This window comes from Quercus lobata, chromosome 2, assembly GCF_001633185.2.
Source record: "Quercus lobata isolate SW786 chromosome 2, ValleyOak3.0 Primary Assembly, whole genome shotgun sequence".
NCBI lineage: Eukaryota > Viridiplantae > Streptophyta > Magnoliopsida > Fagales > Fagaceae > Quercus > Quercus lobata.
The window spans coordinates 43,483,326-43,498,083 of NC_044905.1; the positions used below are offsets into that span (position 1 = coordinate 43,483,326).

At 36.3% G+C, this 14,758-nt stretch overlaps 1 protein-coding gene across 1 annotated transcript; it reads left to right on the top strand.

Moving 5' to 3' along the window:
• Positions 1-3,076: 3,076 nt before the first annotated feature.
• Positions 3,077-10,483, top strand: LOC115975675 (transcription factor MYB3R-4-like). Its single transcript, XM_031096558.1, has 11 exons — positions 3,077-3,231; positions 3,912-3,966; positions 4,052-4,109; positions 4,380-4,474; positions 4,583-4,686; positions 5,047-5,175; positions 5,360-7,034; positions 7,619-7,908; positions 8,667-8,781; positions 9,665-9,892; positions 10,267-10,483. The coding sequence occupies exons 1-11, from the start codon at positions 3,128-3,130 to the stop codon at positions 10,399-10,401; spliced, it is 2,988 nt and encodes a 995-aa protein (XP_030952418.1). The 5' UTR covers positions 3,077-3,127; the 3' UTR covers positions 10,402-10,483.
• Positions 10,484-14,758: the final 4,275 nt, after the last annotated feature.

Consider the following 14,758-nt stretch of genomic DNA (forward strand, 5'->3'; position numbering starts at 1 on the left):
GTAGAACTTACCTCGGTAGAATGAGACTTGATCCTTTTATAAAGAGTTTTAAGTGGGTCTACTTGTTCGGATCCACTATCATCATGGGAGATGTGTGAAGTTAATGGAGAAAATGGAGCAAATTATGAGGAACTTTTCCCATGTTTTGGAACAATAGATCGTGGTCTAGTTACATAGAACTTGTAGAAAAACACCCAAAAATTTACTAAGTGTTACTCAATCGTTTGTAGCCCCGTATGACATGGACGATCAGGTTATCATGGATGATCATAATTTTGTAGTTGAACCTTATTCATTTTTAAGATTCTCTTCATTGGTCCCCCTTGTGGTCTGGACGTGGTCTAGTTATGGATGGCTAACATGGACGAATCTGACTTAAATCAGCTCACCATCAGAGGTTTTATGTGGAAATTACTGAGGTTTTGGGTATTGGGTTTGATGATTTTTTTTTTGGCATTGGGTTTGATTTTCACAATTTAGTTAGAAATAGTTTTTTCTTTTTTTAAATAATGCTGATGTGTAAAAATGTGGTAACTCTAAAAAAAGTTAAATATTGGTCAAAGGCTTCAGTTTTATAGTATACTAGTCGCTAACTCGTGCAAATATACTGGAAGTTCAACAAAATATATTCATATATGCTAGAGTCCAAAGCTTTTTGTCCAAATTGCTTAAAATTAACCACTATTATAGCTACCTGTTCTAATTTGGCAAAACTGAATTGTAGACAACATGTTCATGAAGAAATTGTTTGCAAAGTCCTCGACAGGATTTCATTTTTATTATTTTTTTGGCTAAATGAAAATTTTCATTAATAAGCAACAAAGGATACATTTCTGAATCAAACCTCCCAAATGAAAAAGGAAGAGAGGAATTAGTACAACATAAAGACAAACTATTAGTGGGTGCAAATTTTTCTGTTGTTAAAAGATCACTGGATTTAAACTTTTCTTTGTCCAAGCTTTAAGATAGAAAACAATTGAAATAATTATGATTTTTTTTTTTTTGACAAACGAGATTATTTTTAAACTTTTCTAGACCTTTTCGAATATCTGACTATTCCCTTAAGTGTATGTAGTCCCCCCATCACACCAGATTATTACAGAGAAGAATGAATCCCACGGGAGCCCCAAGATGCTGGTAAGAAATTTCAATCCCAGAATCTTATGGATATCATAAGGTATTAGAGCATCCACAGCAGTGGAGCTAAAAATTTAGCTTTTTAGCTTCACCAAAAGTTACTTTATCTATTTTATCTACACACATGCTGCAGCAGTGAATCTATTTTATCTTTCAATACAATAAAATAATATAAACATCACAATAAAATAATATATCTCACTACCCAAAAAAACATACACAGCACCAGCCACAACCACCTCTACCATTAGCCACAGCCACAGCCACAGCCACAGCCACAACCACTACCAACACCAACAACACCACCACCACCACCACCACCACCAGTCCACAGCAGATATATATATATATATATAAAAAAAAAAAAAAAAAAAAACCCCAAATCTCCAATTTTTTTCCTCAACCTAGACCAAACAAAATAAAAAATACCAGAAACCCACCCAATCGGCGAGCAAGCACTCTGATCGGCGACGTGGGTCTAAGGCAGATGGCGGCGTGGGTTTGAGGCTGATCGGTGGCAACACCCACACCCACCACCACGAAACCCACCCGAGCCACCCATTGATGTCGACAAAGCCAACCACAGCCCACTGATGTTGACGAACCCAGCCACCCACCGACGTTGATCTACCCACACAACCGCAACCACCACCACACCACAGCAAAAAAAAAAAAAAACCAAGTTAGGGCAAGATGGGTTGGTGACATGGATCGGCGGCGGGGTCTACGACGTGAGCTAATGGCGTGGGTCGGTAGCGTGGGGGTGGGTTGGCAGCAATGAGAGGAAGTTGAGAGAGAGAGAGAGAGAACTAATATTTTAATGGGGGCAAGAATAAAAAATTAATATATATATATATATATATATATATATATTTAACTCTAAGCTATAGTGTACGTCTATCTATAGATGTGCACTGTAGCAAGTCATCTAAAAAAAAAAGAATAGCTCCACTATTGGAGCAAGTTTTTTGTGTGTGAGGAATTAAAATATACCAATATGGCTTTTTAGCAACACTACTGTGAGTGCTCTTTGGAATCACTAAGCCAACTTCTTGGGGTCAATTATGATACTTTTTGGCTTGATGAAATGGTGTAAATGTAAATTAGACCCAATTTTATACCAAATAAAAAAATTGTAGTAATTGATTATGTTAATCAGTAAAGTGTTTTTGTCGTCATCGAATCTCAATTACTTTAGTAAGAATATAAGTGAAAAGATACTCAAAAAAATTGAATCTCAATTACTAATGAAGGGATTTAAGTGAGAGGTTAAACCCCCCAAAAAAACATAAGAAAAGAAAATAGAAAACATACATTACCGGCTAAGGCCGGTGAAGGAGCCGTTATGATTTAAAATATAAGGGTAGGAGTCATCTTTGACTCCAGACTTCACCCTCGATTTTCCACCGTTCGATGCTGCGCAACTTGCTCGACATTTAACCCACATATATAAGTTCTCCTTCATCATCATCATATACTTCCATTTTTCAAATTCTTCTCGACCGTTTCTCTCTCTCTCTCTCTCTCACAGTGAAGAACTATTAGTGCATTTGCAGGTCCTTCTTCACCGTTTCGTCGATAGGATCTGCAAATTGCACCCAAAGGCACAATTACTCTCTGTCTCTCTGTGTATTCTGAAACACTGTTCGGTGAGTATATACCGTACCAATTCTTTTGGGAATTTGAATTTTGGAAGTTGCATTTCATTTCCGTCACTTAAAAAAAAATTAAAGTCATTTCCTTTGAAATTCTTCTATTTCATTTGAGAATTTGGATTTTCTGTTTAAACTTTACTAACCAAGTCAAATTACTTAGGGTTCTTAATTTCAACAAAGAATTACTTTTGGTTGTTTTGATTAACCAAGTTAATTGCTTTTTCATTGCCCATTTCAGCCTGTGATTTGGTCACGGTGTTTGCACAACTAGAACCTTCTAGAAAGGATTATAATGTTCTTGGGGATTGGTTTCACTCTTTCATTTGGAAAGAACAATGTCAAGGTTTAGCACTACAAGTTGTAAGCGAGTTCGACCTCCTGTTACTACTGCCCCTGGTCGAGAAACTGATGCTTCTCAGAAAATGAGGCCTATTATTGGGTAATTTAAACTGTTCCCTAATCAATTTTGTAGTTTGTAGTTTTGTAACCCATGTTATAATTGTAAGTATAATGGTTAAATGATTAAATTAAATTCACTCCTTTTTATTGGCTTAAGTTTTTTCGGGTTAGTGGTAGTTTATTATGAGTTCAAATCTTCTATCCCACTCCTCTTCCTCCACTATATACTCCACAAATAAAAACATGCCACATGTTCTTCTAATTTATTAAATGCTAATTTTATGCCTTTTATTATTTCAATTTCCTAAAATAGATAAATAAATAACCCATCATATTTAGGTAATTGAAATGATAGAAAGCATAAATTTAACATTTAATAAATTAGATGGACATGTGGCATGTTTTTATTTGTGGAGTATATAGTGGAGCAGGAAGTGTGGGACAGAAGATTTGGACTCGTTTATTATGGTCTCAAAGTAAGTGATTTTGACTTGAGAACTTTTTAATTGGGAGTATGGACCCACATGTGAAGTGAGTGTTAAACTATGGTTTAAATGATTAAATTTACATTTTCTTATTACTTTTTAATTGGGAGGGTTTAGGTATTGAAATATACTCGTCTTTCTAGTGCTTGTATGTCCCTCTTTCTCTCTAGGAAATGAATTGCTTCATTTGTTTTAGAAATTGGTTCTTATGGAGTACTAAAAATGTGTATTTTAGGAGGACTAGTGGCCCCACAAGACGCTCAACAATGGGAAAATGGACTGCCGAAGAGGTACTTTTGGGATGAAAATTTTGGTTTACATGTATCCTTTCGTTTATAAGCAACTTATCACAACGGTTTGTATCTTTATATTCAGGATGAGCTATTGCGGAGGGCAGTTGAACATTATAAAGGAAAAAGTTGGAAGAGAATAGGTAATATGAAACATGACAACACTCTTGTAAATGTTGCTTGTTCTCACTTCCTCACTTTTATGCTTTCACATCCATTAATTATCTCTCTTTTGCCACTGCTTCTGATAAATTTAAATAATCAACTCGAAGAAGCTCGAAATAAAATTCAAATATATGTTATTTTCTTTCCCTGATAAACGAAGTGGAGCTTTCTTAGCCATTGAATTTTAATGTAAAGATAGTTCCATTGCAAAGATAATTTTTTCATGCGAGATATTGTGTAATATGCAGCGGAATGTTTTAAAGATCGGACAGATGTGCAGTGCCTGCACAGGTGGCAGAAGGTCTTGAATCCTGAACTCTTCAAAGGTCCATGGTCTAAAGAGGTGAGTTACTTTCGACATTGTCAGAATGCTTTACAGTTCCACCTTCAAAGTGCTCGTTTGTAGATAGTGACACTGTATAAGTGGCTGATTTCATTGCATCATAAACAGGAGGATGAAAAAATAATCGAGTTGGTGAATAGATATGGGTCAAAGAAGTGGTCAACCATTGCAGAAGCATTGCCTGGACGTATTGGAAAGCAGTGTCGAGAAAGGTATGATCATTAATTTGCTCATTCATTTTACTCATTCTCTTCGAAATCTTTAAGGTAAGGACCTTCATTAGCACATTTTTATCTTCATGTTTGCAAGAATTGAATTATACTAGGTTGCTTCCTTTTATATGTCTTTTTCATGACATAATCTTAATATAAGTGAACTATGTATAATGGAACTCTTTCATGAAGGCTTATTTACACCCAGCATACAGAAGCATAAAAGTCGAATACTTCAAACTAATCCATTATCATAACAGAAGAAGCTACTAGTTTAGGAGAACAACTGAAGCATAGGCCTTAATCAGTGCTCCATTGTAGGTTAGTTTTATATAATCCTTTTTCTTTTTTCTTTTTCAGGTGGCATAACCATCTTAATCCTAACATAAGCAAGGAACCGTGGACAGAGGAAGAGGAGCTGGCTCTAATTCGTGCTCATCAAATTTATGGGAACAAGTGGGCTGAGTTATCAAAATTCTTGCCTGGAAGGTAGGCATCTCTTTAGATAATCATAATGCTTAATACATTTTCATTGTATCTATGTGGAAATGTGTTGCTACTTTATCACAACTGAAGGTAAATTTAGATTGCATATATATTACGATGAATTCAGAAATATATGTTGACAAAAATGAGAATGGTTCTGAAACATCATTGTGCTTGTTTGCATCAGGACGGATAATGCAATAAAAAATCACTGGAACAGCTCTGTGAAAAAGAAATTGCAATCTTATTTGGCATCAGGATTACTTGAACAGTTTCAAGGTCTGCCTTATGTAGGAAATCCAAGTTCATCCTCTGTGGGTGTGCAGCAGTGTCAAGTAGATATGGTTGAAGATGAAAATTCAGATTGTAGTCAAGGATCAATAGCTGTCATTTGCTCTCAATTTGATTCTGGAACAGAAAATGCAGCGCGGAATCTTAGGACTGCGGAAACAGGTTGTAGAAAGGGGCATACTATGGAGAAATATTCATTACTGGAAGCTGAAACTCCTGGACATGAGGATTACCACTTTAGTTCCCATAATCTGCCCAACATCTTTGTGGATGACTTGCATGAATCATCAGGTTTTGGAACATCTGAACATAGCAATTGTGTAAATGAAATCTGTGACAAACATTCTATTCTATCACGGAGTTCTGTGGGATTCAACACTTCTGCTACAATGGAAAACATGAACCTATTGATATCTGAGAGTGATTTTTTTGAGAATACATTCTCAGATACAAGAATTCCTGGATTATTTTTTGATGGCAATGTGACAGAACGATCAAATAACCTGGATGTGGGAAAAAATTCAGTGATTTGCCAATCTGAATCTCAGAACTCTGCAAACACCAGAATTTTTGCTATGGAGTCATGTGACCCTCTAAAGGATGTACAAGGAGGAACTTCAGAATTCGAGGCCATTACAAGTTCAAGAGATGACTTCATCTATGTTGATTCTCCTGATATTGATTTAGATGAAAAAGATGACCCTATGAAAATAGATGAGGCAAAGAATAATCCAAAACTCGTTCCTGTTGATATTTTTAGTGCAGTGGTCTCAGATTCTATGCGAAAATTTTCCTCCAATGATGAGAATGCAAAACAAATTTCAAAGTCAGATGAAGCAATGGTTACTTCAAAGCTGGCTCCTGCAGATTTGTTTGGTTCAGTGAACTCAGATTCTATGCAACTCCTTCCCTCAATGGATGAGAATGGAGCTACTGCATATAAAGACAGAAGGGGTTCAGGATCTCTGTGTTATGAGCCTCCTTGTTTTCCAAGCTTAGATATTCCTTCTCTCAACTTTGATCCCATAGCATCTGGTGGTGATATACAGCAAGCATATAGCCCTCTTGGGATTCGCCAACTACTCATGCGTCCAATGAACTTGTCCTCACCATGCAGCTTATGGGATTCACCAAGTCACAAAAGTACTCCAGAAGCTATATTAAAGAATGCCAGTAAGAGCTTTACATGTACGCCAACCATCATGAAAAAGAGACTGCGTGATTTCTTGTCACCAGTTGAAGAAACAAAGGGAGACAAAAAACTGGGAAAGGACAAAAACATGAAGAAATTTAGCTTGACAAGTCCTTTTTCTTCCCTGGAATCTATTTTAGATGAGAATGGGGCTTTGGCAATGTCCATATCTTCTATTGAGGAGATGCTCGATTGTGTAGTTGACCAGAAAGTGAACACTGCAGAATCAATGCATGATAAAGCTAACACAGACCATGCTTTTGAGGAGAATAAAGAGAGCATTGCAAAGGAAAATAGAATATTAGAGAAAGATGTTGGAATCACTAATTCTCTAGAGAAGATTAAGAAGGGTACCTTGAATATTGATCCTAAGGCCAAGGTAGATGCTGACACAACTTTCATAATCATTAGTTTTTGTTTTGGATAATTTAATCATGAGTTGTTTTATCATTTTTTTTTTCATTGCATTAGGGTCTTTTTTTTTTTACTACAAATTTGTTTTTTAGTTAGATGCAATTCCAAGAATAGTTAAATGTTTTTGGAAGAGCTTGATCCTAGTGGTGTTTATACTATTTGGTGTTTAGCCTTGAACTGTGAAACCTTTGGCGTTTGGCACAGTTTCCACTTTATCCTGTTCCTGATCCTAGTGGTGTTTTTCTTAGCCCACATTATGTAAGATACTATTTTTTTTTTTTTACAATTTTGTACATTCTCTTGTATAACTTAAGTGGAGAAACTCTTTTGTGCATCATATGGTACTATTAATTATCAATTGATCCTATAACTTTTGAGTATGAAATAAAATACCATGCAAATTTAATTTTCACTTGTATTATAGAAACATGTAGGTTTCAAATCACCAAATGGTTAGCTTCTGGTCTGCGACATCTCTTAGTTGTTGATCCATGTTTGTTTTGTTTACTAACTTCCTGGTTTATATGGATCATTTTAATGCTTCTACAGCCTACAGGACTGCTTGTTGAGCGTAATTTAGATGATCAGCTGGTCTTTTCTCCGGATACAGATGAACATCAAACAACTAGAGCCTTGAGTATGGCAATTTTGAGTCCCAAAGGCCAATATGTTATAAGGTTGGACACCAAGTCATACCAGGGTGACAATATAGAGTCATCCTCTCTGAAAAATGAAAAGTGTATAGTTCCAGCTACATCTTCAGAATGTGCACCATCATTAATGCCTCTAGAAACCAGTGGAAATTATGGGAACGATGCTGATATTCAAAGCTTTAGCATGTAAGTTACATTCTTATGGCTTTTCATAGGACCGATATTTTATATATCATTTATTCTTTGATCCATTATTAGATACAAGGCAATGATAAATCATTGTTGCAGAATTCAGAAACTTGTACTTTCTGAAATTTTCTTAATCAAGCAGAGCACATTGTTATAGGTTTTTTGGATATATGCATAACGAGTAAAATTAAGCAATTCGGTTAGCTTCCTTTCTAGCTGTTGTAACATACAAAGCACATATTTTTTTGATGAACCATACAAAGCACATATTAGTGAAACAGTTTTGGAGCAATTGCCGTCCACTTTCATAAGAAGAAAAGTGATTGCACATGTATGGTCATGAAAATCTACATGAATTACATTTTCATGAACTTTGACATCAAGCATGGAGCAGGACTTGCCATCTTAACTTGTTCACATATAGTTTATTTAATTTTGGGTATATCTTTTAAGCCCATATGTATTTTTGCTTATATGTATGCATGTAATCTCAATTTGTTGTACCCTTTAATTTTCTATTTTTTATTCTTTTATAAAATCATTGCACTAGTGTTGAACAATAGAGAACCCTAACATTCTGTGACTATGGATTTTTGAGTCTCATTGGTTGAAAGTCTTGAAATTAGTCAATGTGCTCTATTATCTCTTTTTGAGTAAACCTGTAGTTCTGTCAGCACAAATTTCTTCTTTGTTACATTCTGAGATCCTGATCAGATTTCTTTGTTCTTTACTATTTTCTATTCCTCAATTTTTAGATTTGATGAGACTCCAGATAGAAAAAGAGGAATTGAATCTCCATCAGCATGGAAGTCTCCTTGGTTTTTAAGTACTTTTCTCCCACCAAGAGTTGATGCAGACATGACACTTGAGGTAATTTAAAGCCCAATAGTTGCTCATACACTCCCCTCCCCTCCCTCATTCCCTTTTTGTTTTCTGAATTTTGGTAACATGTTAAATAACTTCTTTTTTTTTCTTTTTTTGAGAAGATGTTAAATAACATCTGAGAACCTATAATGCACAATTGTTTTAAGCCCTGTGGACATCAAGCTGTACACTGAGAACTAAGCAAACTTGTAGCCATAAATCCTAGCTTCTCATAAAATTTGGAGCACAACATATATGGCCAAAATCTTGAAATTGGAATCCTTGCAACTAAAGCCAAAGAATCAGAGAATGAAATCTTGAAAAAAATTAATGTAGATTTATATGATCGGGCACCTCTAATGCAAAGTAGATTGTTGTCATTTGGACTAAAACTTGACTGGGATGGGAACGCTTTTGTAAATTTTATTGGAAAAAAAAAAGTTCAAAAATCGCTCAAATCACTGAATCTACCGGTCTAATTTCTTGGTTTTGGAACAGCTTACTTCAGGCCAAGAAACAATTTTTTTTTAAAAAATCTGTTTTACTCATGAATCTCTTGCTCATGCAGTTTGATGAGTATATTCTTACCACAACGCATGATCTGAATATCACATGGCACATGCATATTCTATATGAGTTGTGAATAGCATACTTTACCAAAAGAGAAAAAAAAGGGGAAAAAAATATTAAAGTGGTCAGAACTACGGATCTCATTGTTGAGAATTCTGATCACCTGATTAAAGAAAATGTAACTTTTTGTGTAAATTTATGGGGTTTTTATTTATTTTTATTTTTATTTTTTATTTTTTGGTTTTTTTGTTTTTGTCATGCTTGTTTGTGTTGTATTTTCTGACTGTAAACTGTATGGCATATTAAATTACCTCAGCAGGATTTGGGATACTTCTTGAGCCCTGGGATGAGGTGCTATGATGCCATTGGGTTGATGAGACACCTAAGTGAGGATACTGCAGCTACATATGCCAATGCCTTGGATGTTTTGACAAATGATGATCCTGAAATGCCCTCAAAGACATTTTGCTCCAGCGACAAGAATTTATCTGACCTGGACAATTGTTTTCTTCATAACAACCAGGAGAATATGCCTCCTGGTTTCTTGGTAAGGAACATTTCTAAGGAATGCAGTGTGCGTGTGCGTGTGCATGTGTGTGTGGGCTCCTTTATTTACCATCAGCACTTCTTTTGTAGCTTTTATACCTTGTTGTGTACAAGTCTTTTCCATTGGCATTTCGACTAATGTGTGCTGGATTAATTCTGGTCAAAATAAAATGGACATTCCTCACAATTATTACAGGATGTTATTTGAACCATATTTGCAGACACCCCCTTCTAAATTGAGTGCCTTGGATCAGTTAGTAGAGCAGGTTTTAGTATAAACTGCCGTGCCTGCCCTTCCTTTTCATGTTGTTTCCTATTTCCAATTCCTTACATTTATTATATATATATATATATATTTGTTTTGTAAACACACAGACGGAGCAACGTGTTCTTGATTTCAGTGGATGTGGGACGCCTGGGAAGGGTACAGACAACAAGAAATTTCCTGAGAACACAAGTGCTAAAAGCTTTTCAAGCCCCAAATCCCATCTGATGAGGAATTGCAGATAGTGTGTTTTAGTACTACTGTGAGTATGATATATATTATATACATGTGTGCAGTTTTTATGTATTTTCATCGGAAGTGGCAAGGCTTTTATGCAGAGTTATTGTATAGTTTGTTCAATACATTTTAGAGTTGTGCTTGATCCCATTGTTCTTGTTTGAACTTGGGGGGTGACAAGTGTATGTTCAATTCATCTGTAGATATTGCTCTCTGCTTTATAATAATTCTGATATATTGGACAAAATTATACTCTGTAATCTTGGATCGTAAATTAGAGGACAACCTTTTTAAAAGTACTTTTTTTAAGATGGATATGGGGCTTCCTCATGTCCTCTTCTCCTTGTAATAAATAATTTTGCCAAAAATACAAAAAAGGTGTTAAGCTCTCTCTCTCATATTGGTGCTTTAAGTTGTAACTTAAATGTTATCAATTGTAAACTTTTCTTTCCTTGGCTCTCTATAGTCTTGGAAAGTAAAAGGAACAAACTTGCGTTCCCTAACGCAAGATCTAAACCCCTCCGGTCTGCATTGTTGACTGTAGTAGGGGATTCTCTTCTCTTACTTTCTTCTCTTCTTATCCTTTCTGGTCTTGCAATTCCTTTCTATTAATTCTTTCTTTCACTCTGTTACTACAATTTCTTTCCCAATGGATATGGTGATGGAGGAGATGTGGAAAAAGTTTAAGCTATCGGAAGAGGAAAAAGGTGTTTTGGCCGTGAGCTCCCAAGATGTATCAAATCTAAACATCAAGCAAAATTCATTATCTTATTCAAGTTACAAATCAATAAAGAATTGAATAGGGAGGTGTTTAAATCTACAATCCAGAAACTTTGGTAGGGGTCACATGGTGTTACTACTAAAGAGGTTGGCAATAATCTCCTTTTGGCTATTTTACAAGTGAAGAAGACATGACCGAGGTCTTAGATAGAAGTCCTTGGTCCTTTGACAAGAGATTGATTTTAATGAAGCAATTCAATGGTGATCTCAGTCCAGGTAATGTTTCCTTCCAATACTCCTCTTTTTGGATCCGGGTTTTCAATATCCCCATCAAAAGTATGAGTTCCGTCATTGGTACTAGGATTGCCGATGAGATTGGTGTGCCAATTTTGATTGATGCTCCAAAAAGTGGTTTAGCTTGGCATCCTTTCCTTAGGATTTAGGTGGATATTGACGTCACCAAACCTCTTATGAGAGGAAAAATGATTCACGTTGAAGGAGCGGAAGAATGTTGGGTTTTCTTTAAGTAGGAAAGGCTTCCCACCTTATGGATGTGGTATACTTGGTCATCAAGATCGGGAGTGTCAAAAGGTACACATAAAGGCTGTCTTTCAACAAATGAGGGTGAACTTCAATTTGGTCCTTGGATGTGTGCAGTTGCTCCAAAAACTGCACAAAGAAAAGGAAGCCCTGGCCAGTCCAAACTTAGTGAGGATGATAAGGAGGACGCTCAAGGGTCTGATGAAGGCGATGAGGTTGCTCGACAACTTATCATTCACCATCAACCTTCAATTGTTTTGATGACCGCAAGAGCTAACATTGAAACTATTCAGGAACAACTAGAAAACCCAAAACAATTGACAGGGCCGAATTTTTCGAACTTTTTGAGTCCTATTCAAAATTCAAATTTGGAGTGGGATATTGTTGCATTTGAAACCACCCCTACCAAAGTTCTAGATTCTTCTTTATTTTCAAAATCGAATCCACCCAACAATCCATAGATATTAGAGATTGCAAATCCTTTAGAATAAGTTTCCTCGGTTAAACAGGATCATGCTTGTGGGGATTGTATTCTAACTAGGACTTGTTTAATTATTGAGAATCCTTCTTCGAGTCCAACTCTAACTTATAGGCAACAACTAGCATCTAATAAGGAAACCAATGGGAGTTCTAATAGGACTAGCAGATTCCAAACCAAACTTTTTCACAAGAATTTTAGCATATTTACATTGAGATATAAATATACCTAACTCTTGTTGACGAATCTGCAATCCAAGGAAGTGATTCAACTCTCTAATCATGCTCATCTAGAACTCAGGCATAAGCTTCGAAAAGTCATGAGCAAGCTCATCCTTTGTAGACCCAAAGATGATATCATCAATATAGACTTGAGCAACTATCAACTCACCATTCTCCCTTTTGATAAAAAGAGTTTGATCAGCTTGTTCTCTTGTGAAACCATGTGAGACCAGGTATTGTGTAAGCCAGTCATACCAAGCTCTGGGTGCTTGCAAGTCCGTAGAGAGCCTTCTTGAGGTACAACACATGATCCGGAAAATGTGGATCAATGAATCCTTTTAGGTTGAGTAACATAGACATCTTCTTTAAGAAACCTGTTCAAGAATGCAGTCTTCAGATCCATTTGATAAAGCTTGAACTTCAAGTGATAAGCCAAGGCTAGAAGAACCCTAATGGATTCTATGAGAGCTACAGGAGCAAATGTTTCATCAAAATCTACTCCTTCCACTTGAGAGTATCCTTGGGCCACTAGACAAGCCTTGTTGCGAATCACATTTCCCTCTTCATCAGTTTCATTGCAGAATATCCACTTTGTGCCAATGATGTGCTCTCCTTTAAGTCTAGGTACTAGGGTCCAGACATCGTTCCTTTGAAACTGGAGCAGTTCATCATGCATGGCCTTAACCCAACTTTCATCCTAGAGAGCATCCTCAACCTTGGTGGGTTCAACTTACGACAAATAGCAAGAATAAGACACAAAGTTAGTGACACATTTATCAACTGTACGCTTTCTTTGTGTTAGTTTATTCATATTTCCCACAATAACTTCAGGAAGGTGATTTAGCTTGATCCTTGAGGAAGGTCCTTTCCCTTCATGAGATTCAGACTCTGGTGATGTAGGAATATTTGCTGAGACTTCTACAACACTTGGAGTACTTGGAGAAACAAGCTCTTGATCAACTTCTTCTTGAACAACCTTAGGCTCTGAAGGAAGAATTTGCCTTAGGTATTTTCTCACTAATTTTCTCAGAACCAGAATTTGAAGCTTCAACAATAACAATATTGATAGTTTCCATCACTTTCTTGGTTCTTTTGTTGTACACCCGATAAACTTTGCTTATGGAGGAGTATCCCAAAAATATTCCTTCATCGCTGTGGGAGTCAAACTTTCCTATAGTCTCTCTATTCTTGAGGATGAAATAAGTACTTTCAAAGATTCTGAAATACTTCACATTTGGCTTTCTTCCCTTTCACAATTCATAAGGAGTCTTCTTTATACCGAGTTTGAAATATACCCTGTTAAATCGTATGACACGCGGTGTTAATTGCTTCTCCCCATAAATTTCTAGCCACATCTTTATTGTGTAACATGGCTCTAGCCATCTCCCGAATGACTCTGTTATTTCTTTCTACTACACCATTTTGCTGAGGAGTAATGGGAGCAAAAAATTCTTGAGATATACCAGATCTAGTACAAAAAGATTCCATGTATGAGTTCTCGAATTCTTTACCATGATCACTGCGAATTCAAACAATCTTCATGTTCTTCTCATTTTGCAGTCTTGTACACAAAGCTTCAATGTGCTTAGGAGCATCTGACTTGGATCTTAAAAGAATGACCCAAGTATACCTGGTGAAATCATCTACTACAACCATGATGTATCTCTTTCCTCCAAGAGATTTGATTTTAGTTGGACCCATGAGATCCAGAGGTCTAGATGTAGTTGATGTCTGAATGTTTGGAAGTTTTGCTTTCATCTATTTCCCAAGTTGACATGGTCCACACACAACATTGCAAACCCTGTTGTGCTTTGGTATTCCTAACACTGATTCATGCTTAGATATAATTGACAGATGTTTGTAACTAGCATGTCCCATCCTTTGGTGCAATAAGTCTTTCATTTGGCAAACGAATACTATTGCACACAATATCAGCATCAGGTACTAATCCATATCAGTTATCCAGAGTAAGGACTCTGCTTATGAGTTTCTTCCCAAACTCATTCAACATAAGGCATTTTCCTTTTGAGAACAGCACCATGAATTCTTGATCACATATCTGACTTATGCTCAACAAGTTCACTCTTAGACCTTCTACATACAACACATTTGTAATATTTGGCATTCTAGGTAGAGAGATGGTTCCTTTCCCTTTTATTTGTGATTTGCTCCCATCACCAAAAGTGACATTTCCATCTTTGTTAGACTCGAAAACCTTGAAGAAAGAACGGTCTCCAGTCATGTGTCTTGAGCACCCATTGTCAAGGTACCACAAACATGTGTCCATTACCTTGAATGCAGACTTCATCATAAAGCACACTTCATGCTTGCTTGACAAATCAGTAGGAATGGTTTTCTTTCTAATCTGCCACTTATGTACAAAATCTTTAATTTTTACCCTTCTTA